The 24800-nt window shown below is 38.6% G+C and overlaps 1 protein-coding gene across 1 annotated transcript in view; it reads right to left on the bottom strand.

The window, feature by feature from the left end:
- Window positions 1–24086, bottom strand: part of MEP1A (meprin A subunit alpha) — a 35129-nt gene extending 11043 nt beyond the window's left edge. Inside the window, exons 1-9 of the mRNA XM_045866001.1 lie at window positions 24018–24086; window positions 23907–23931; window positions 23765–23815; window positions 19324–19364; window positions 18703–18778; window positions 10966–11083; window positions 6810–6985; window positions 1771–1992; window positions 882–1031 (exon numbers count right to left, since the gene is read on the bottom strand). Of these exons, the coding sequence (XP_045721957.1) occupies window positions 882–1031; window positions 1771–1992; window positions 6810–6985; window positions 10966–11083; window positions 18703–18778; window positions 19324–19364; window positions 23765–23815; window positions 23907–23931; window positions 24018–24086 (928 nt within the window). The remainder of the gene's footprint in view (window positions 1–881; window positions 1032–1770; window positions 1993–6809; window positions 6986–10965; window positions 11084–18702; window positions 18779–19323; window positions 19365–23764; window positions 23816–23906; window positions 23932–24017) is intronic.
- Between the last annotated feature and the right edge of the window lie 714 nt (window positions 24087–24800).

Below are 24800 nucleotides of genomic sequence, written 5' to 3'. Positions count from 1 at the left end.
AATTTAAAAAAAAATGGAACCTCTAGACAGAAAGGGAAGATGGGAAAGAAATGGAGAGGGAGGTTGCCGGTCTGCAGCTAGAGGGTCTCCCTGCTTAGCTCCTTCCATCCTCACTGGTAAGTATCAACATCTTGGACCAGTCAGAGAGGCTTACAAAAGTAAAGACTTAAAAAAAGACACCAACAAAAACAGCTATCTGTGGTTAGAATCAGCAAGTGGTGGAGCCAGATTTCAAATACAGGTCTGTCTGATTTTATGGCTTTTTCACTATGCAAACCATGCATAAGAACTATCTGAAGCCGTGCCATTCAATATGGTGCTACCCAACATACATGACTACTAAGCACCTGCATGGTGGCCAGTCCAAACTGAGATGGGCTATAAGGGCAAACTATACACCAGCTTTCAAATACCAAGTATAAAAAGTGTGGAGTAGCTGATTAATAACTTTACTATTAATTACATGTCAAAATGCTAACATTTTGAATATACTGGGTTAAATAAAATGTATTGCTAAAAAGCATCTTGTTTCTTTTTTATGTGGCTTCTAGAAAATTTCACATTACGTCTGTGGCTTGCCTTATGGTTCTATTGGAGGGCACCGCTCTAGAGATGTTACCTTTATTTACAAAATCACGTCTTATCAACTATATGTCTGTATTAGTTTTGTCATCACTTAAATGCATCTTTCTTTTGCATTCCCAGAACCTGCATACTTTTTACTGAGTTAATAATTAAGATATGAGAAGTGCTCTTTGTGTTTGTTTGGCTTTCCAGTGTTTGATAACCAACATTACAATTGAGGCAAAACATGCAGGCTGCCATTCCCTAATTGAACCTGCTGAACCACCTCAGTGTGCTTACTTTCTGCCTTCACTCACCCGTGCATCGTCCCACCAACGTGTGATCCACTTGTCCAGACTGAGTGCTGTCCTCATGGACCCAGTCAGCATCATCCCTGGTACCCTGAATCATCCCACAGATGTTTGCCTTCTCAAAAGCACAGTGGTCCAAAAGTGTGTGAGTTTTGGCTGCAAATGATATTTTTGTCCCCTGGTTAAAAATTTAAGTCATCTTATTTCACATACCTAATGTCTTAAGCTAAAAAAGACCTCATTGTTTAGCTAGAGCACATTTGCTTGACTTTTCTCTAATGCAAATCCTGCTGCCACCCGTTACATCTTAGAACATCCAACATAGATGCAGCCCTACCCACCTCACAGAGTCAAATGATAAAAAGGTGCTATAAATGTCCACCAAGGAACCCTTCAGGTCGAGAAGGAGGTGCCTAGTAGATCTTTGTAGTTAGTAGATCTTCTGTACATACATACTGAACAGAATTTAAAAATGTGTCCCTGAAGACTAATAGGGTCATTTTAGAAAACATCCTGTCCCTGAACACTAGATGACTCTGGAACAACTAACCTGGGTAAGGAACTTTGCAGGATAAAAGACACTTTCCCTCTCCTGAGCTTTACATAAGGACGCACACTTCAAAAGGAAGCTGAAGAAGTTGGACAATTACAGCTCCTTACATCATCGGTCCAGTCCAATACTTTTACTTTGTAAAACACAACCACCTAATTAATTTTCATAACCATCCTGTAACAATTTTTGTTACTCTGGAGATAAACTAAGGTTCTGTGGTTTGTCCGGTTTCCTTAACTAGAACAGGACGGAATAGTGCAGGGAAATGTAGGGGAAACTGAAGGGCTGGGGAAAACCCTGTTGAGGTTTGTTTACCTACTTCTCAGACCCAGCAGTACTCACTGCAATTGTACATTCGGTTCAGCTTCTCCAAATCAGTGACACTGAAATCCAGACGCTGCCCAATGATGGTGTTAAACTCAGGGATCTTGGCCGTGATGGTAGGAGCAGTGTCATTCTTGTTAAATGAGAAAGGCTCATAGTGCATCAAAGACTCATAGTCATAGGGCATGTTGAGGTCTGTGATGACAGTGTCATCATAGGTGTCAAAGTTGTGTTTGAAACCTATCAGAAAGAGAATCCACAGGTCCCATTCAGTTATATGATTTCCTCTGTCCTGCCCTTTTTGACTAGATACTTAAGCAGAGACCCAGAAACCAAGAGAAAAGAAAAGAAAAGAAAAGAAAGAAAAGAAAAGAAAAGAAAAGAAAAAGAACGAACAGTTGATTTAAATATATATACATATTAAACATGTTTTGTAATTAGCATGATGTACATAAAATTAACACATATTATTAATTAATAGTAACAAATAATATTATGATATTAATTATATAACAGTATATACACTTCTAAAAATTAAAAATACATTTAAAAATAAATACAAAAAGACATGCTATAATTAATATATAAATTTTACCTACAAATTATTAAATATATGTATATGTTTAAATCAAAAATTTGTTTTACAAATAAATGAATAAATAAATAAATGTGTGTGTATGTACATGTATAAGTTTTTAAGGAAAACAAGATAAAATATCAAAGTGGAGGTAGGTATTCCAAATGGCAGGAAAAAGAATTTTTGAATTCAGGAAAATATTCAGGTTGATACATCTTGCTAATAGGCAAGTACCTCATCCACCAAAAGCTGTACCTGGCCAGGTCTTCCATGGGTTAGAAAAAGGAAATCCAAGGGGCAGAGGGAAAGGTAAACAGCTGCCCGGAAAGGGGTAACTTGTCAATCAAGACTCACACCTCTTTTCAGAAATAGCCTCATGGAGAGAAAAATAAAATAGGAAGAAGAAAATCGACTTTCCTTTCAAAATAGAAAAGGAAAATATTTTGATGAGATTAGCACAAGATTATATGTGCTGCAATGTGGAATGCTTAAATAAGAAACTAAACAGATGTTTTTTTAATCCACTAGCCATCAGGAATTTACTGTTTCAGTTGCAATAATGAGAAGTTCACAGATTTTTAATTTCCTTCTTAGGGAGTGACAGGAAAACTGGATGAGAATGCTCATGACTCCCTAATCATGACTTCCCATCTTCATGTTCTTCTTTTCTAGCTTCCCATCCAGTTGTTGTTGTTTTTTGGTTTTTGGGTTTTTTTTAATTTTTTTTTTTTAAGATTTTATTTATTTGCGAGAGAGAGAATGAGAGACAGAGAGCATGAGAGGGAGGAGGGTCAGAGGGAGAAGCAGACCCCCTGCTGAGCAGGGAGCCCGATGCGGGATTCGATCCTGGGACTCCGGGATCGTGACCTGAGTCGAAGGCAGTCTCTTAACCAACTGAGCCACCCAGGCGCCCCCCCCATCCAGTTGTTTTTAACAATTAGAGAGAAGAACATGTAACCACCTTGTGAAGACATCAACGCAGGTGCATTTAGGACTGAAGATGAGCCACACTACGTGCGCCAGTAGGTACTGGAGGGAGTCTCTAAATGCTTTTGGAAAAGCCAAAGAATCCTGTTGATCAAAACTTTGTTTTAACTGTAAAATGAGAATACCAATGCTTCATCTTCCCAAATCACGGGATTTCATGGAGATTGAACTTCAAAGGGATCAAAGCATATTCAAAGGTGGCACAGGACTGTATAAATAAATGACCCAAACAGGGAAGGGAAAAGTAACTCCTTCCAGAGCATTTGGTCCTAGGTTGTCCTACCCTAAGGGTAGAACAATAAAGCATACCCGGCCAGTGTGAGGACTAGGGCTTGGCCTGGGCTCTCCTGGTGACTCCTGGTGCAATCTTAAGAACAGCACATCCAGATTCACTGCATAGGTTTTCCCTAACTTTCACTAAAATCATCAGGTTAGAATAGATCATTTTATTCTTTATTATTCAGGGATTTTTATCAGAAGGCTTTACCAAATACATGTTTTGAATAATTTTTAAAAATTTTATGCAACGCATTTTTGCTGCGCCTACTGTCTACATACTGGGAGCTGTGCCCATTGGTGGTGGCCCCTGGAAGAGAATAGGACAGGCAAGGTCCTGCATTCAGGGAACTCGAAGCTGAGAGCCTTGAAAAGGAAGTGATATTGTAAACCAGAGGTCAAATCTTTTGTGTAAAGGATCAGATAGAAAATACTTTTGGCTTTGCAAGTCATGTGGTCTCCCACAATACTCAACTCTGTCACTGTAACACAAAAGCAGCCATAGAAAATATGCAAATAAATGGGCATGGCCCTGTTCCTGTGAAACTTTTTTTTTTTTTTAAGATTTTATTTATTTATTTGAGACGGAGAGAATGAGAGACAGAGAGCATGAGAGGGAGGAGGGTCAGAGGGAGAAGCAGACTCCCTGCCGAGCAGGGAGCCCGATGTGGGACTCAATCCCAGGACTCCAGGATCATGACCTGAGCCGAAGGCAGTTGCTTAACCAACTGAGCCACCCAGGCGCCCCCCCCCATGAAACTTTATTTACAAATGCAAGTGAATATGGCCCACAGGCTGTAGTTTGCAGACTCATGCTAGACCCCAGAAATTGAGGTCTTTCCTTGGTTAAAGAGAACAGATCCAGAAAACAGCATTCTGGCTTAAGAGATGGAGATGTATTTGGGGAGAGAACTATATTTTCAGTGCTGTATCTTCTTAGGTTGCAGGGTAAGCTTGTCATCAATTGAAGACAAGACGCAATAAACGTTATAAGTTACCCTGAGCAGTAATACTGCCCTTGCTTACCATCTTATTGATTTGACATCTCATTTGAGAACAGTTCTCCAGTGACAGCGGGCAATTTAGATATATGGAATTATACCTGATGAAAATATAGGTAGGAGATAAGCAACATATGTTGAGTAACTCATGCTCAACCAAGAACTGAGCAAGTCTGAAAATTACCTGGGCAAAAGCGTTGGCTCCCTCTGAGAAAAGGAACCTCATTTGGCTGAAAATCATTTTAAAAGCACTAATCATTGTGTTCTTCAAGACTTAAACATGTGAATGTTCTCTATATCCTTATTTAATGCTCAGCAGAACCAAGTTTATGTACAGGAAGGTAAGAAATCCAAGTCTCTAGGCAAATACAGACAAAGTCTAATAGTGCCCTGAGTCTTATAAGTGGAGATTAGGTCCTTTGACCAATGACCCCACTCTCCTTCCCCTCCTACACAGACCCAGTTATAACAGAATTACATCCAGGAGACAAATACATTAAATTTGATCTGCTATTTTATGTCTGGGTGAACACTTGCTAATACTTTTCTAGATTGGACTGGGAGGCAAAGAAGAATATTACTTGGCATCTAGCTCAGTGGTTGGGTGGTAGGATAGGTGGAGGTGTGTGTGTGGGGGGGGGTTCAATCCTGGTTGTATTAGGTTTTTACAAACCACATAGTTTTCCTCCTTTCCCCACCACTTCACATTCATAGACATATCAGAATATGAGGTAGTGGGAGGGACCCAGATCGAGAAACCCCTTAGATGATTTTGATATGATTAGCCATCCCTAACTCTACCTCATATGAGAACCATTGATCCACCGTACTTCAAAATGAGCTAGTTCTGGCAGAAGTCTTTTGGGGATTTGTATTTAATTTTATCGTATGACAAGATCTTATAATTCCCTAAAGGTAAAATTATTAGAGATGCACTCTATATATGAACCCATATATGAAACTGGAATCTAAATAAAGCAGATAATTCCAAGGCAATTATTTGCTTCGTGAAAGCCATGTATGGTAATAGTCAAGGCATTTTAATACATTAAGGTTTTATTAATCTATTGCTGCCAAAAATAATGTTTTTCTACTTCCTGAACTAATTCCTAGTTAAAAACTAGGTATTTTCAGAAATATAGTATTGACTTTTTAACTGTTCAATAAAAGTGTTTTACTCCCCCCCAAATAATTAAATAAAATCTTAAAAAAGGGGGGGATGGGAGCCCCTAGGTGGCTCAGTTGGTTAAATGTCTCCCTTCAGCTCAGGTCATAATCTCAGGGTCCTGGGATCAGCCCCAAGGCATTGGGCTCCCTGCTCAGAAGTGGGGAGCCTGCTTCTCCCTCTGCCCCTCCCCCTGCTCTTGCTCTCTCTCTCTCAAATAAATAAATAAAATCTTTCAAAAAGAAGTGTTTTAGTATACTCAAAAGCACTCTACTTAGTTGTCTGAAGCAACTAGGAAAGGTGATGTCCAAAGAAGTCTAAAGAAACATAGAAATTGTTAGAATAACACACCTGCATAACAATAAGTGAAATAAGACTGTATTATCCTTCTGCATACATTTGCTCGAGGCAGGAGAGAGGTACTTAGAAAGGAGGAAGGAGGAAGACAGTGGGAAGAAAGGCCAGTCAGTAAATTTTTATTAACTAGAACTCAGACTATCAGCCAGAATTAACACAATTGGGGCGACAATTTCAGATAAAATAATTCATTTTTGTTGTTGTTTTGTTTTGTTTTTAAACACCTATCATTGATTTGGTAAAGCACCAAAAAGGTTCTTGAGTATATATTAGGGTCATCGTACATTCAACTAAACTTCATGCAGACTCCTAGACCTACATGTGATCTCACATCCAGAAAAATGACTATGACATCCTCAGAGGATGTCAGTTGACTGTGGCAGGAAAATTAGATAGCATTTTAGATAGATTTTCAACAAAAATACTGAAACAAAGCAAAAGTTTCTGATTAACTTTCAGTTAACATTGAGTTAGCCAACATATTCCATTCCCTAAGGCCCTTTTCTGGGGTCAGTTATGATCAGATGAGCACAGCCCACAGCAAAGGCCAACAAATCATACCCATTTCCTATTCTGTGTTCCCAGCTGAAGCTTCTGTCCACACACAGATGTGGCCCGGACATCCCAGGGTTGGTCCCAGCAAGTGATAAAGATAACAGCAAATCCTACCCAAGTACCTTGGGTTTCTACACACCTGGAAGAATTTCATCCCACCAGATGTTCACATAGTCATCTCGGTCAGTTCTTGACTGCTCATGGTAAAGTCCCAAAGCATGGAGGATCTCATGTTCAATGATGGCCTTATAGTCACATCCCAGGCCAACAGAAAGGTTCTGTCCCACATGTTGATCGCCAACCTCAGACCAGCACCTTTAAAGAAGAGAAGAGGGAAATCTTCTCCTGAAGAACTCTCAAGTGGCTGTAATTCATAGGGTTCCAGAACACAAACTTGAAGGAAGTTAGGTTTGATTAAAAAAAGAAATTATCAATAGCATTCTCATAAGCTAATAGTTCAAAATAGGAGACTGGTTAAATGAGCAATATTTCCTGGAGGGAATAATAAGTAGGTTTTAGAACTGGTGGTCCATTATTGAAGTAATAATAGACTCAGAGGCAAATCAATCCTAAGAATGCACCAAGTAGAAAGACATAAAAATCAGCACTCTTTCTCACCTTCACAAACCCAAAGGGCATTCCACAGAATAACACTATCGCTTTTGTATCACAATATTAAGTTGTCTCTGGGTGGTGGCTGTGGTTGATTTAAATTTTCTCCTTTATACTGAAATGAATTTCCACAATTCTTATAATGAGCAGGTGTCAGTTTTATAATCGTGAAAAAGAACCTCATTAAAGAAGCAAGTCCATTTCTTTGGCTGTCAGCCGACGTGCAGCATTACGAAAGCACAGAGCTGGCTGCCTACCGTTTCTGAAGGGCTCCGGGCGAGAAGGACCCACAACTTCCCACAGAAAACAGTGGACTCAGGAACTGCTGGCCGATTCTCCAAATTCCTCATGGTGCAGCCTCTTGCCCCCTTTATTTCCCAACTCTTTTTTGTCTTTCTTCATAAATCCAGCTTTCCACGTCTAGTAAGCAAATCCGGAGCTTTCCACGAATTGTTTCCTTATCTGCTTTAAGGTGGGGAAGAGAATCTATACTCTAACCAGTGCTCAGCAGAATCAGAGATTTGCTCATACTTTTAAATGTGACTGATGCATTCCAAGTTCTTTGGTGATAATCACATTGTCTTACCTGCCATTGTTTTTCCCCCCGGAGACTGCTAATATCATATGCCTTCAAATGCTCATGGACTTGATTTATAGTCAAAGGCAGATCTTAATTATGTTCTAATAATATTTTAAGGTATAATTTACATACCATGAAATTCACCAATTTTAAGAATACAATCAATGATCTTTTGTAACTTCACTGAGCTATGCAAACATCACCGTGATCAATTTGCCCCTCTGACAGTGGCATTTCATTACCAAATTGGTTGACTGTGAAATATCCAAAATCCAGAGGAGCACTTACTATTTATCTTTTTTTTTTTTTTTTAAATCCCTCCTCCAGGGGCGCCTGGGTGGCTCAGTTGTTAAGCGTCTGCCTTCAGCTCAGGTCATGATCCCAGGGTCCTGGGATCGAGCCCCGCATCGGGCTCCCTGCTCAGCGGGAAGCCTGCTTCTCCCTCTCCCACTCCCCCTGCTTGTGTTCCCTCTCTCTCACTGTGTCTCTCTCTGTCAAATAAATAAATAAAATCTTTTAAAAAATTCAAAAAAATAAAAATAAAAATAAATCCCTCCTCCAATGGAAACGTGTAAGTTGCAAAAATGCCACAACTCTGCAGCTCTGAATCTTTTCCCTTGTCTTTCTAAAAGAGCCCAGTTAATGTCCCACTTCAGCGGGACCAGAACCCTGAAGGGTTTGGGGCACTTTACTGCAATTTATTTCCCCAGACCATCTTCTTTCCTCCCCTTTCTCTCCCCTAACTTAAATGTAAGAGAGACACCTCCTGGCCAAAGGCAATAAGAATCTGCCAGACTCAGGTTTTACAGCCAACGTCCCTCAAAGCTGACCTACCTCTTCCTCAAGTACTTGGGGATGGAGTTACAAACTGAAAAGAAGCCCCGAGAATTTTACTAGGAAAAAGAGAACTTTGGGAAAGTGATCACATTAGCTTCGTTCTATTTTTAAGAGGAAAAAAAAAAAGGAAAGAAAAAGTGGTAGCTAAAAATGGAAATAAAAGGGTTAAGAAAATGAACTTCTTTTTTTCCCCTGAAATCCTCAATAAATAATTAAAGGCTTTGGTACTTTCTTGAAGCACAAATGTTGCCAAGGGACAAGATGAAAAGGTCAAAAACAGAGAACCTCTAAAATCTGTGTTCTTGGCGAGGCCCAGGGTATACATTACATGTTTTTCCTTCACGTAAAAAGAAACTGTGCAAATGCTACCGGTTATCGCCACTTCCGTGACCCACAAGAACCTCAGGACATGTCCAGAAACACATTCACTATCTTACTACTAAAGTGGCAATATTCCCAAGCTCAGTGAATAAAGTTACCACTCACCAGTCAATGAATCAAAAAGCATAGAGACATCCTTTATTCCTCTTTCTTCTGAACCCCTCACATCAACTGACAACCAGCTTTTGAGAAGTCTCCGTGTTCTCATAGTTCTAAAATCTATTCCCTCTTCTTCATTTCAACTGCCTCTTCTTTACTGTGGGTCCCTTATTCTTTCTTTCCTTTTTTTTTTTGAAAATAAATACTTTATTTATTTATTTATTTTTAAAAGATTTTATTTATTTATTTGACAGAAAGAGAGAGACAGCGAGAGAGGGAACACAAGCAGGGGGAGTGGGAGAGGGAGAAGCAGGCTTCCCGCGGAGCAGGGAGCCCGATGCGGGGCTCGATCCCAGGACCCTGGGATCATGACCTGAGCCGAAGGCATACACTTAACCGACTGAGCCACCCAGGTGCCCCTCCCTTAGTCTTTCTGTCCTGGACAATTGGGACAATTCTTTCATTGGTCTCCTGTCACCAGTCTTGCCCACACATCAATTCTTTATCCACTGTTGCTAGAGTAATCTTTCTAAAATGGAAAACTGAACATATAATGAATCATGCCCTAAACGGTGGATTCCCTCACACATGGTTTATCTGTTACCAGGTTCCTGTTTATCGTCCTGGCTTCATGGCTCACCACTCTGCCCCTTTCATGCGAAGCTTCAGACACTCAGAACTGAATGAATTCTCCAAATAAGCCAGATTCATGTTTATGTTTGCTTTTTCCTTCTCTCTCTCTCTCTTCCTCTTCCTTCTTCTTCCTTCCCCTTTCTCTCTTGCTCTCCCTCTCTTCCCATCCCCCATTTTGTCCTTCCCTCTCCTCTGCCTCTGTGTCCTCTTATGGCCCATGGCACTCCCCTTACCATATATAACTATTTACTTGTTTTTTCTCCACCACCCCCAACTGCCAACTGTAAACTTTGTGAGATCTAAGACCATGTCTCAGGCTTCTTTGTATCTAGAGACTGGCACACTTCCTGGCACATAGTAGGTGAACATAAATTTCATTTTTAATAAAAGTCTGAGCCAAGAAAGCAACTACTCAAGTAAGAAAGGTACTTTACTTGTATCTAAGTGGTCATCACAATTATTTTTTTACTGCTGTTTTTTGCATTTTTTTTTTCTTAAGAAGCTAAATCATGTGCTAACTTCCTTCCTCATCTCTGTTATCCATCCATGATGAGGAAAAACACCGACAGAACTAGACAACGAAATCCAGGCAACACCTAGAGGCAGTGTGGAGAACTGCAGCAGGAGGAAATATGTCCAGGTGGGCCCTAAGGACACACACAGGCGGTCACAGCAGATGGTCGCTTTGCTTCCCAACCTCATCTAGCCCAGGTTGGTTGACATAAATACCACTGAAAAAAAGAGCTTATTTCTTGATATACCCTTTATTTCTCCTAGGAAATAAATAACAAAAAACTACATCTAGAACTTTTCAAAGAGGTCCAGCCAGCAAAGCGCCATAATTTAAACTAGTACTGTAAAAAAGGGTGTATAATTTATACTTTAATACACCTGACTTAAAAAATAAAGTACTGTTATTTAAAACATGACCTAAACCCAGGAAAAAAAATTGAAATAAATCTCATGGGGCGCATAAGTATCCAAACAACTCGTTCTCCATCTAGATCATTAAAAATGTTACAGACTTTAAACTCACAGAGAAAGATTTGATTTTGCTTTTAGTTTCTTTCCAGTTTCTTCTTTTGAAAGACATGTATCACTTTTATAAACAAAAGGGTGCATGATTACACACTCTGTAAAATTTCATCCTTACCCATCAAACTTCTGAAATATGATATATGAGCTTTCTCCTTCATAGGGCTTGAAATCCACACAGGACTTGAGGCGGAACATTTCAAAGGCATAAAGAATGGCTCCTTTGGCATTCAGTCCTGCAGAAATCAGTAAAAATATCAATGAGTATTACTTAGATCTTAGATAATATACATAACATAGTTGGAGAAAATCTTGCCCCCACATGAAATCCACAGAGGTCCATGATATATTTTTTGGTAGTAAGCAGATTCCTTGGAAACTAAAACTATAAAAGTAGTCATGTATATAAACATTAAGTGTAAACTTTAAATACATAATGTAAATATACCTACAAAATAAGAATACACTCATGTGTGTGTAGCTGAACAAAATTATAAACTAACTTCCTCATTTCCTCCCTTCCTCTTCCTTATTCAAGTGGAGATCCTGAGTGCAGTACCTCAGGAGAGTCACGCTGCAGAGCAGGAGACAGAAGTGACTGCAAGCCATTTCTGTCTTCTGTGTGAATAAAGCACCTGGAAAGAAGCAGTGAGAATGGTGTTTGCACCAGTCTAAAAAAATACCCCCTCTTGTTGGAGGAAGAGAGCAGAGTTTAGAGAGGTTTATGGGTTCTGGAAGCATAAGGAACACATATGATATGTTACCCTGCTTCCCTGCAAGACCCCTGGAGAGATGGCAAGACTACACAGGGAGCACTGGAAACAACCTTGGAAAAGATTGTTATAACTCAAACTTGGACCCAAAGCAGCAGAAGCCTAATGGACCCGAAGAGGCCAGAATGGTAGATGCTTAGTAACCTGTAGGTTAGGACCAGTGACCAAAGATCAAATGTCTTTACTTTCGCCTAACGTGCACATTGCCTGGCATTGCATGAGACAAGCATGCGGTGGGGAGGAAAGATACTCTAGAGGAACATAGATTACGTTTTACTTCGTATGCATTTTTTTTTTCCTCCCATCAACTGACTGAAGGTAGAGCTCTAAGTTAAAAATTAAACTGGTTATACAAAGTTAAATTATATTGGTTGTATATTTGATTTTGTGCATTCTCTCAAAGAGTTCATAATTCTTGACAGTTTACCAAGTACTTACCTTATGTTTTCCTGGCCCTTATTTCATTTAATAAACCACCAAGTTGGAGATTCCACAGTTTCAGATGTCATAAGATTATATTAAGATCATTAAATAAATAATCAACGGAATCATCAGTAAATTACTTGTGGAAACAACACAGATAACAAGAACAAGAGTATGCATTAGGCCCACTGAAGGACTTTCATGAAATTTTACCTATTCTTAGTGGCATCTATAATATGAATATTTGTACCCAAGACAGCTTAGTTGTCACAAAAGTTTAAGAAAAAAGACCAGAGATAATGTAACTGGGGCAAAATATTTGCAAAATACATATCTGACAAAAGACTTGTATCTAGAATATATAAAGAACTCCTACAACTCAAGGGAGAATAGATAAATACTAATTTTTTAAGTGAGCAAACTATTTAAACAGGTATTTCACAAAGGGAGACATACAAATGACCAATAAGTAAACAAAAAAGAAAGTGAAACAACAATAAGTAAACTAAAACAACAATTAAATGCCACTACATGTCCACCAGTATGGCTAAAATTAAAAAGAACAACAACAACGAATATTGGCAAGGATGTAGAGTAAATGAACTTTCATTCATTGTTCATGCAAGTTTGTAAAATGATACAAGCACTTTGAATGAGATCCAACACTAAACCTATGTCTATATTATAACCCAGCAATTTCACTTTAGATGCTTATATCAGAGACATTAGAAAAACTTATATTCAAAACAGACATGTACAAAAATGTTCGTACTAGCTTTATTCATAATAACTCAAGCATAGAATCAACCCAGGTGTCTATCAACAGGAGATCGGTTGAACAAGCCGTGATATACTGTATTCATGCAATGGAATGCCACTCAGTAATAAGAGGGAACAAATTACTGATGCACACAACAACGTTGGTGAATCTCAAAAACATTTTACTGAGTAATCAAAAAAAGCATAAAATATGATTCCATTTGTATGAAACTCTAGAACAGGCAAAACTCATCTATGATTAAAACAACAAAAAAGTTATTTCTGGAAGGGCGAGAGTACTATGAAAGAACATGGGAGAACTTTCTGGGATAATAAAAGTGCTCTGTATCTTAATAGGAGTTGTATGAATATTTTTACATTGTATAAGTGTAATGTATAAATTACAAGGTATATAAATATTTTAAAACTCATTGAACTGTACACTTAAGACTCCATGCATTTTACTCTATGTACATTTTACATAAAAAAGAATCATAAACAAACATTAAACTTTAGTTAAAGGTACACATGCTGCAGTAATTGGGGTAAAGCATACTGGTCCATGAAATTTACTTTGAAATGTATCAGAAATAGAATGTATTGATAGAAGGATAGAAAGATGGGCAGGTTGGATCGATAAGATAAAGCAAAAGTAGCAGAATGCTGTTTGTATAATGTAGGTAATGAGTATACGAGTGTTCACTGCACAATTCTTTTAGCTTTTTACATATTTAAAATTTTTCATAATAAAATGTGGAAAAGAAAAAGACCATAATTACAGCTTTAGATTTTTTTTTTTTTTTTTTTTTGAGACAGAGAGAATGAGAGAGAGAGAGCACATGAGAGGGGGGAGGGTCAGAGGGAGAAGCAGGCTCCTTGCTGAGCAAGGAGCCCGATGTGGGACTCGATCCAGGGACTCCAGGATCATGACCTGAGCCGAAGGCAGTCGCTTAACCAACTGAGCCACCCAGGCGCCCCCATAATTACAGCTTTAAAGAAGGAAAAAACCTGTTAAATTCTATTCCCAGTAAAAAATGTCCTTCAAAATGAAGGCAATAAAGAAGTTACTTTGGAGAGAGAAGAGAATTTGTCACCAACAGTTTTGTTCTACAAGAAATGCTAAAAAAAGGGGCACCTGGGTGGCTCAGTCAGTTAAGCATCCAGCTCTTGATCTAGCTCAGGTCTTGATCTCAGTGTTGTGAGTTCAAACCCCATGTTGGGCTCCATGCTGGTTATGGAGCCTACTTAAAAAAAAAAAAAAAAAAATTGCTAAAGGAAGTTCTTTAGGCTGAAGAGAAATGACACCACATAGGAACTCAGATCTCCAGGAAGAATGAACAGCACCAGAAACTGCAAGTATAAAAGTAAATATAAAGACTACTTTTCTTCATTAATTTTAAAAGAAAACTGATTAGAGCAAAAAGAAAAATGATAACACTATATTATGAGGTTTATAAAGTATATAGTTGAAAAGTATAAGCCAATAATAGCACAAAATAAAGGGGTATAAATGGAATTATAGTGTTGTAAAATGCTTACATTTTATGCAAAAGGGCACCATATTAAGTCTAAGTATACTGCACATGTTAAGGCTACAAACGGTAATCCCTACAGCAAAGCCTCACAAAATAATACAAAGAGATTGAGCTAAAAGCCACCACACGAACCAAATGAAATATTAAATTATTGGATTTAACCAAAAGAAGGCAGGAAAAGAATAAATAAAAGAAAAAATAGAAGACAATAACTGATAGTTCTAAATCAAACTATATCAATAATTACATTAAATGTGAATAGTTAAAGAGTTTAACACCTCTCTCTCAGTAACAGATAAAATATCTAGAAGCACTATCGACATTTGTAAATTTAAAAACACACTTCTAATTGACCCATGGATTTTAAAAAATTGCAACAGAAATTAGAATATATCTAAACTTTAATAAAGATACAACCATATCAAAATTTGTGGAAAACAGTAAAAGCAGAGCTTCAAATAAAATTTATAGCTTTAAATGCCATATTATAACATTATCTTATTAGAAAAATGAAGGTTTAAAATCAATGATATAAATTTCCACCTTTAATATAAAAAAAGAAGAGCATATTAAACTGGAATTCAGTAGAAGAAAGGAAATACTAAAGACAAGCAAAAAACAACAAAATAGAAAGCAGGGAAGAAAGAAAATTAACAAGTCAAAATTTACTTCTTTGAAAAGAATAATAAATCAATACACTGCTTAAAAAACAAAAACGAAACAAAACAAACAAAAAAGGAAAGTCACAGACTGGGAGAAAATATTCAAGATATCTATCTATCTATCTATCTATCTATCTCTGACAAAAGACTTCATCCATAATATATGAAGTTCTTCTACAAATAACAAAAAGACAAACACGATAAAAAAAAAAGCATGATGAGAGTTGAACAGACATTTCATAAAAGAACATACACAAATGGCCAATAGCACATGAAAATGTGGGAAATATCATTAGTCATTAGGAAAATGCGAATTAAAACCACAGTGAGATTCCATTTAAAACCACCAGAATGGCTACATTTAAAAAAGATTAATACCGCCAATGTTACTGAAAATGTGGAGCAAATGGGACATTGCTGCATTGCTAGTGAGAAGGGAAAATGGTATAGACACTTTGGAAAACTGCTTGACATTTTTTTACTAAAGGTAAATATATATCTGCCATATGATCAAGCAATTCTATTTCTAGACATTTGCTCAAGAAAATATATATATAAATATACATATATATGTATCTATCTCATGCAGACTTGTACAAGAATGATCATAGCAGCTTTCTTCATTATAAAAACCCAAACTTGATACAAACCAATGTCCATCAACTGAAAAATGGATAAATAATTGCCATATTCCTGAGGAATATTACTAAGTAGTAATAAAAAGAATTAACTACTGGTCTGCCACGATATGGAAAAACTTCAAAATCATGTTAAGCAAAAGAAGCCAGATACAAAGGAGTACATACTGAATGATTCCATTTATCTATAAATCAGGTAAAACTAATCTATAGGGGGGGGCGCCTGGGTGGCTCAGTTGGTTAAGCGACTGCCTTCGGCTCGGGTCATGATCCTAGAGTCCTGGGATCGAGTCCCGCATCGGGCTCCCTGTTCAGCAGGGAGTCTGCTTCTCCCTCTGACCCTCCCCCCTCTCATGTGCTCTCTCTCTCTCTCTCAAATAAATAAATAAAATCTTTAAAAAAAAAAAACTAATCTATAGGGGAAAAAATTAGAATGGTAGTGTCTTGGAGAGGGGTGTAGGGATTGGCTGGAAACAAGCACACAGGCAATTTCTGGAGTTACGGGATATTGGGTTACATAAGTTTATGTATATATCAAAGCCATTGACTTTTACAATGATTTGTATATTTTACTCTGTGTAGATTTAACTTTAATAAAAGAACTGTATACAAATATGAAACTCTAGGATGTTTGCTTTTTGCAATGGTATGGGCCCAGGCATCTGAACCTTTTTTTAACACTAACGGTGATTCTCATTTGGTGCTACTTGAGAACCACCACTGCGTCCTCACTGCTGCTACCTTATTTCAGGCCACCTGTCTTCTATCTTGCTTTCTTGATCTGTCACCAACTTACAGCTAAAGAGACCTTGCTACTCAAGCTGTGGCCAGCAGACCAAAAACGTCAGCATCCCCTGGGAGATTGTGCAGAATCTGAGACCCCACCCCGGATTTCACAAGATCCTCAGGGGAGCCTTATGCACATAAAAGTCTGAGAGGCACTGATTTAACGCCTCACAGAGGCATGGTGAAGCTTAAACCAAATATTAGGTGAAGGCACAGTGTCTGGAATAAATTGGTAATGCAGTAAAGCGTGCCTATGTCTTGATGGAATGGGGAATAGTGCAGGTGCACAGACAAGATGAAAAATTTTAATGGGGAAAAATATGCTCTCAAAAGTTGTTGTTTCTTAAATCACATTCCAATAAATATGGGTGCTCTGTAAATTTGCAAGTGTGCGGGCAACAATGGGGCGGGGTGGGGGTGGGGGAATAAAATCTCTTCTCAAACTCAACAACCAAAAAACAAATAATCAAGTCAAAAAATGGGCAGAAGACATGAACAGACACTTCTCCAAAGAAGACCTACAAACGGCTAACTGACACATGAAAAAATGTTCATCATCATTAGCCATCAGGGAAATTCAAATCAAAACCACGCTGAGATACCACTTTACACCAGTTAGAATGGCAGAAATTGACAAGGCAAGAAACAATAAATATTGGAGAGGTTGTGGAGAAAGGGGAACCCTCTTACACTGTTGATGGGAATGCAAGTTGGAACAGCCACTTTGGAAAACAGTGTGGAGGTGCCTCAAAAAATTAAAAATAGAGCTACCCTATGACCCAGCAATTGCACTACTGGGTATTTATCCCAAAGACACAGATGTAATGAAAAGAAGGGCCATATGCACCCCAATGTTCGTAGCAGCAATGTCCGCAATAGCCGAACTGTGGAAAGAGCCAAGATGCCCTTAAACAGACGAATGGATAAAGAAGATGTGGTCCATATATACAATGGAATATTACTCAGCCATCAGAAAGGATGAACACCCAACTTTTACATCAACATGAATGGGACTGGAGGAGATTATGCTAAGTGAAATAAGTCAAGCAGAGAAAGTCAATTATCATATGGTTTCACTTATTTGTGGAACATAAGGAATAGCATGGAGGACATTAGGAGAAGGAAGGGAAAAATGAAGGGGGGCGGAAATCGGAGGGAGAGACGAACCATGAGAGACTATGGACTCTGAGAAACAAACTGAGGGTTTTAGAGGGGAGGGGGTGGGGGGATGGGTTAGCCCAGTGATGGGTATTAAGGAGGGCACGTATTTTATGGAGCACTGGATGTTATACGAAAACAATGAATCGTGGATCACTACATCAAAAACTAATGATGTACTGTATGGTGACTAACAGAACATAATAATAATAAAATTAAAAAATAAATAAATAAAACCTCAAATTTCAAAAAAAATCACTGAGAACAACAGCATTTGTTTATAACTAGCTCTCCTCTAGAAAAGGGATCAGCACTGATAACAGTGATGGAAAATATTGAAACATAAACTCTATCTCCTGCGAGTGGGAGCAGCCTAACAGTGCATTAAGATTGAGCAAGCTTGTCCCCATTTCCCCTCTCCTCTGATCTTCCCCCATCCGTGTGGGATGGGCCTCGAAGGCTTTGCATCATCACGGCTGCTCAGCTGTCAGTCACCTGCTTGGGGTCAGCCAGTGTCCACACGTGGCTTTGAATATTTATTTATTTCCCCCAAGTATTATTTCCAACAATTACTGAACTATAACTTAACCAGTCTTCTATCTTGAGAGAGAAAAGAACTGAAATTATTAATACTGAGGAACAAGGACTCTGAGCATGTGAAATATAGACTTTTCTATTTCTCAAAAGTGTGGAATGTTTGTCTCATAACAAAAGGGGAAGCAATCAGTATGCTGAAAATATATTTAGTTTCACTTAAACAAAACTATTATTTAAAGCATAATTTTTTCGTGGTTGTGAAACCAAATAATGTTTCATTCTATTTTTGTTCTTTATGGTGTTTTTGGTTTTATTAACATGTTAATGTGGTCTGTACTTTTAAAAATTATTATTTGATACTCTGTAATTTTTAAAATTACTATTCGATGCACTGTATCTCAGACTCGTTAAGCAGCATTGGGTCAATATAATGTTATGACTTTCATTCCATGGGATAAAGAATTATCAGGGCTTGGAAACCCCCATATGCATTGGTGTTACTCCCAATCTGAAGCCAATGAACAGGAGTGGGGGTCAGTAGAAGAGTAAAATCTAAAACTCCTAATTAAAACAATTAATATTACCCAGATTGTCAGCCAGAATGTAAGGAATGGGGAACTTCCACCTGGTGTTAGGGTCTCTCAGGCCATTTCTGGAGTTCTGTGAAAACAAGGCAAAGACGAAAACAATGAATTGTGGATCACTACATCAAAAACAATGGAAGGTGAGTCCTCCAGGCCCCCTGACCTCCTCCTTCACTAAACTTTAACACCACAAACAACCTATCATACAATTCAAACAATAGCATTTGTATTCTGATTACAAAAGCAAAACAAGTTCATTACAGACAATTTGGAAACTTCAGAGAAATTATTAAGAACAAAACTTAAAAGATCTGAAATTTCCAAAAACTGAGATAGCCACTTTAAACATACTGGTGCATTTCCTTCTCTCATTCTTCACTTACTAGGAAAATTGGGTGAACAAGTAATGTGATAATTATAGATTCTTTTGTCCTGTGTGCTAATTTTTCATCTGTTTTTGTCATCATCAACCACAGTGGAAGCCCTTGTGGGTACAGATGATAGATTAGATTCTTTCATGTCCTCCACAGTGCCTAGCACAGGGCTGGACAAACAGAGCCTCCCAGTCATAAAAAACAGCCAGTTCTGAGGAATGTTACTGTGTCCTTGGCAGGTACTCACTCGCAGGAGGATGTCTCCTTGAAAGAGGTCCAAGCCCGCAGCTAGACATAGATTTAAAAAAAAAAAAAAAAAAGGAAGAAAGAAATATTTGAATGAGCATTACTAAAAGGCATTTCTCATAATAAAATTAATATTTTCCATTGTAAATCTTGCCTTGTTAATCTTTGGTTGAAGTCTTTTTGAAACAATGCAAAATTCTCTCTAATTGAGTAAATGTAAATAGCCCATCAATATCACGTATTATCACATCCTCTGTCTTCATTTTGGAATAAGAAACCTTGTCCAAGAATCTTAAAAGTAAGAAATGAGTTGGAAGAGATCTTTTGGATCATTGACTCCAAACCTCTCATGCTTTAAGGGGGCACAAGGGAGTCTTGAGACAGGAAGTAATGCACGCGAGGTGGTCAGCAGTTGAGTGGGCTTAAGAACTCCTGACTTCCTATCCAGGGCCCTTTCTGCTATTATTCCATCCTTCTTTGTGACTCTAGGTAAATGGGTTGGTTTTGCTCTGTCCCATGAAAAAACACTGGTACCCTCCGAAGCCAAGCTCAAGATAACGCCCTTGCAATAAAGACCAGGCAAATATGGATAGATCCACTCAAAAACTGTATCTCCAAATATCTGTTATCAGGAGCTTAGCATAATAAACTTTCCTCCCTTATGGTATTCCTTGATTCTGGCCACATAGTGTTTTTGCAAATAGAGTTCTTAAAAGGGAAGATCCTTGTGGGAAAAATTTATGAACATTTAAAAGAATGTCTCTTCTTATGACAATCTTCATGTTTGACAAACAGCCTTCCCTGTAAATCACAAAATACTTCAAACAGGGTCAGTGGATCATACTTCATTCTGAGAATAGCACCTGATTTACAGCTGGGAAATCAAGCTAGAGAGTTATCACCACAGCCTCACATGGTAACAGAGGTCTCATTTGGCAAAGCTGAGGGCTCATTCATGGTAAATGACCCCACTGGGGGTTTAGGTATTGGGAGAAGTCGTGGTTTCACTTGCTAATGACTAACTAAGGCATCGCGATCCCTTTCCCCATGCCCATATTTCTTAACTTCCATAAACCTAACCTATGAATATGATAGTGGCACAATTAAACAAAGACAAATAACATTGATATGACTGCCCCACGGGCAGTAGGAGCCAGGTATTGAATTGCTTTTTCAGTAGGGGTAATATGTGCCCGTCTATCCACACTCTGGCTCAGGCTTATCATGAACAAACACATGCATTTTCTGACACTGGCCTGGATTCGGGATAGAGGTGAGAGCTGGGCTCTTCTAGAGTGATATGAACAAGCTCATTCAGACCTTGGCCCCCAGGTTGGTCAGTGTAGATGGGCTCATGGAGGGTAAGAGAGTGCAGCAGTGGGTTGGGGGGGGACACTTCCCAAAGAAGCATATATCCATTAAAAATAAGCCTCAGGAAGGGTGCCTGGGTAGCCCAATTGGTTGGGCATCTGACTCTTGATTTCAGCTCAGGTCATGATCTCAGGATTGTGGGATCGATCCCCCTATCCAAGGAGCCCGCTTATGATTCTCTCTCTCCTTCTCTCTCCCTCTCTCTCTCTCCCTCTGCCCACCGCCCCCCCGCCCCCATTCACGTGGAAGAGTACATACGCACACTCTCTCTAAAGAATAAAAATTTAAAAAAAAATAAGCCTCAGGAGATTCTCTAACCAATTTGCTCAGGCAGCATATACTTATTAAGCACTTAATGTGTGCTAGACTTCGTTCTACATGCAAGGGATATAGCAGAGAATAAAACAAAGCCCTCAGGGAGGTGACATTCTTGACTGGGGAGGGAGGAGAGACAAACACATAAATGTTGAGTAGCAGATGGTATAACAAGCAATAATAATAATAAAAGAACAGTAGGGGAGAAAAGTGGTGAGGGGTAGGGAGTTTGATATTTTATAAAGGGCGGTCAGGGAAGGCCTCCCTGAGGAGGTGGCATTGAAGCAGAAATCTGATGGCGTGGGGAATAAAGGAAGAGTATGGAGGGCAAAGGCAACAGCAAATAGAAATGAGGCAAGGGGTGCCTGTGTGGCTCAGCAGGTTAAGCATCTGCTTTCAGCTCAGATCATGATCCCATGGTCCCCGCTAAGCCTGGAGCCTGCTTCTCTCTTCTCTCTCCCATCCTCTCTGACAAATAAATAAATAAAATCCTGAAAAAAGAAAAAAAAAAAAAGAGGCAGGAAAGCCTTGATGTCTTAGAGCAGCTTTCCAAACTTTAGCAAGAGAATCTCCTGATGGCTTGTTAAACCCAGACAGCTGAGCCCCACCCCCAGGATTTCTCAGTCAGCAAGTCTGGGGCAAGGTTCGAGAATTTTCACTTCTAACAAGTTCTCGGGTGATGCTGATGTTGCTGGTGGGGAGACCACACGTTGAGACTCACCTCTGTAGAGGAATAGCTAGGAGGTCAGGGTGGCTGGAGAACCCAAGAAAGTAGGGGAAAGAGCAGTAAGAAGTGAGATTAGATGGCTGGCCAGGGTCAGCTCATCTCAAACTTTCATGTGCAGGGAATCAGCAGGGGTCAGTCAACATGGAGGTGCTGATTCTGTAGGTCTGAGATGAGACTGAAGATGCTGCATTTCTAGAAAACTCTTAGGTGGTATAGGTGATACTGGCCTATGGAACACACCTTGGGAATCAAGGTTCTAGGGCTTTTGTTCTGTGTTGGACGAGATGTCAATCAGTACTGGCCAGTGTTGAATGACGAAGACTGGATAAGAGAAGTGACATGGCCTGAATCCTATCAGAAGGAGAGTTCCGTCCCCTCCGAGGAATAGCCTGTGTGGGGTGAGGGCAGAAAGGCAAGAGCAGTTACGAGGCTGAAAGAACCTGACCAGGCCAGATGGCTTAGAGAGGAATAGGAAAAGAGAAAGTGTTGAGAAGTCGCAACCCATGATACAATTTGATGGTAGATCTAACAGTATTTGCTGATAGACGGTGTGTACCTTGAGAGAAAGATAAGACTCAGAGGTTCTGATCCTTCAGATCTAGAAGGGGGAAATTGCTTTTACTGAAATGAAAAGACTGAAAGCAACAAATCTTGGGGTAGAAGGTTAAATTGTGAGGCATGGAGAGAAGACAGGGAAAAGGTGACAATTCCCTCTCTGTGATTTTTCCTGAATAGTTTTTGTGATATAGGATCTGGCTCTGTGGCCAACCCTAACAATCCTGGTAGCTGGGTTGGGATGACCTAAAAAAGAGAAAAAAACCCACATGGTAAAATTTCTTCATCAGAGTCACAGCTCAGAGGGATTGGTGGAGAAGAAGCATAAACAATGATTCTAAGGTAAAAGAATTCTTTGGTCTAGACAAATTAGGATGAGATCGTAAATCTCATTCTAGTCCCAGCCCTGCTTTAAACTACAGCAGATTCTCTCAAGTCCATATACCTTGATTGCCTGACACTAAACAGAGATAATTTTATGCCTGGCTCTGAAGTCTTGGGACCCATTCACCCATTTACCTTACCAAACTATTTCTATAAAACCATTTCAAGATTTTCCAATTATGTATCAATGAGCCTGCCTTCCCTGTAAATGAGAAAAAGCCACAGAAGTTCAACCCTTAGGTATGGGTCTTTTCAGTTGTGTAGGCTTCAAATAGCACTGAGCTCAGCGATCTGGGCAGGTCACCTGAACAACAAGGAAATTCCTGTCCCTTCCTGCAAAATGATAACAGTCCTTACTCTACTGCAGTATTTGACAAATAAACATGCAATTGATAGTAAAGCTTTTGTAGACCGTAAGCTGTTTAAGATCATGAATATCTCTGCTGCTTGCCAATCCTAACCAAAGATACCCAGAATGTAAAGGCTTCTCCCTCATCTTAGAAGCAGGATAAGAGAGAGAAAAGAGATGATAACCCAGCTTCTCTCTCCTCTCAGTAATGGACCAGATTGATGGAGTTCCTCAAGAAAAATGTTCGTAGACAAGACATTGAAATGGAAACATCTTTACACTCTTCCCTAAGTCCTGAGCAAACAGGTGTTAATTTATATGATGCACGAGTAGAAGGGCTAGGGTTTTCCCCCCACTAAATGTAACCTTAGGCATATACTACACATGTATACATACATACATATACATGTGTATATGTAGCAAGTGGAATAATCATCCACTTTTTTTTCACTCATTTCAAAATAGAAACAGGAAAACTGACATTTTTATAAACAAAAATCATGTGATGTACTTCTAGATCCATGGAGCACTCACTAGTTCCTCTAGAAAATTTGGTATAACCATCATTCTCTTTCCATATTTCCAGTTTTCAGAAACTCTGTAAATTCTAATGAAGCACCAATAGATATTTCTCCCCTAAAGTTACCCAGTACCCTATCATGAAAGCAAGAGCTTTACAGCAATTGGAGCATAAGATTTAAAATTATTTCAAAGCATTAATAAGGCAGAAATTGAACCCACCTAAGTTGATTTCTGAAATATCCTTCTGTTCATGAAACTCTTCATCATGTACTGTTAAAAGTAGGAAAAAAATTGTTACTGATCTTGCTGAACAAAAGAAAGAAAGTTCAGAAACACTCTGTGCATTTCAATTGATTCTTACCATTTCCTTTAGAGAGATGCTTAATCTGAAAGAAAATAAACATACAGAAAATACATAACACATACTAGAATTAATATTTCTAAATATCCAGAAGAGCAGAACTCTACTTACTGATACAGCTGCTATGTGGGCAAAAAACAAGGTGAAAGAGAGAACACAAGTGGATTTCGTCCAAACCATTGTTGCGAGTGAACAGACTCACCAAAGACACATTGTGATAAATACTTTTTGGACCTTGCCCTGGCTGTCATCTTAGAAACTTTGACCCTCACATATGTACCATGGCATTAAAAAAAAGTAACCAAAGAAAATGTCATTAACACTTTTAAGGGCAGATACCAAGTTTAACATAAAATCTCAAGCTCCCCAGATCTGGGAAATGTTTGAAAAGGTTAATACTGACATGAGCATATAAAAATCAGTAACATTTCTATACACCAGCCATAGCATTCCTCATCTGTTTCACAATAGAAATAAAAATAATCTATAAAATAACCATAAAGTACTTAAATCTAACAATGAATGAATAAACATTTTATGGAAATATTTTAAGGCAATTATCAAAGGACATAAAAAAGAAAAAAATGTATCAGTTCAAATAACAATGAAATGCCACCTCAAGCTCAGATTGGCATAAATGAAGAAGGCTGGCCATACCAAGTGTCAACAAGAATGTGAGGAAACGGAAAGTCTTACATACTGCTGGTAGACCAGCAATCTGATGCTATCTCGTAAGTTGAAATGTGCATAGTTTATAAGTTAAAAAGTCCACTTCCAGGTATATAGCCTAAAGAAATATACACATATGTACACAAAGTACCATATAACATTCATTGTGGTATTTTTTTGTAATAGGAAAGAACTAGAAAAATGTATTCATACTGGAAGAAAAAA

Source organism: Mirounga angustirostris, unplaced genomic scaffold (genome assembly GCF_029215605.1).
Source record: "Mirounga angustirostris isolate CCGP_5_RB_7025 unplaced genomic scaffold, mMirAng1.0.hap1 SCAF_8, whole genome shotgun sequence".
NCBI classification, from domain to species: domain Eukaryota; kingdom Metazoa; phylum Chordata; class Mammalia; order Carnivora; family Phocidae; genus Mirounga; species Mirounga angustirostris.
The sequence above is the reverse complement of the archived record's forward strand: the minus strand, read 5'-3'. Positions and strand labels throughout refer to the sequence as shown.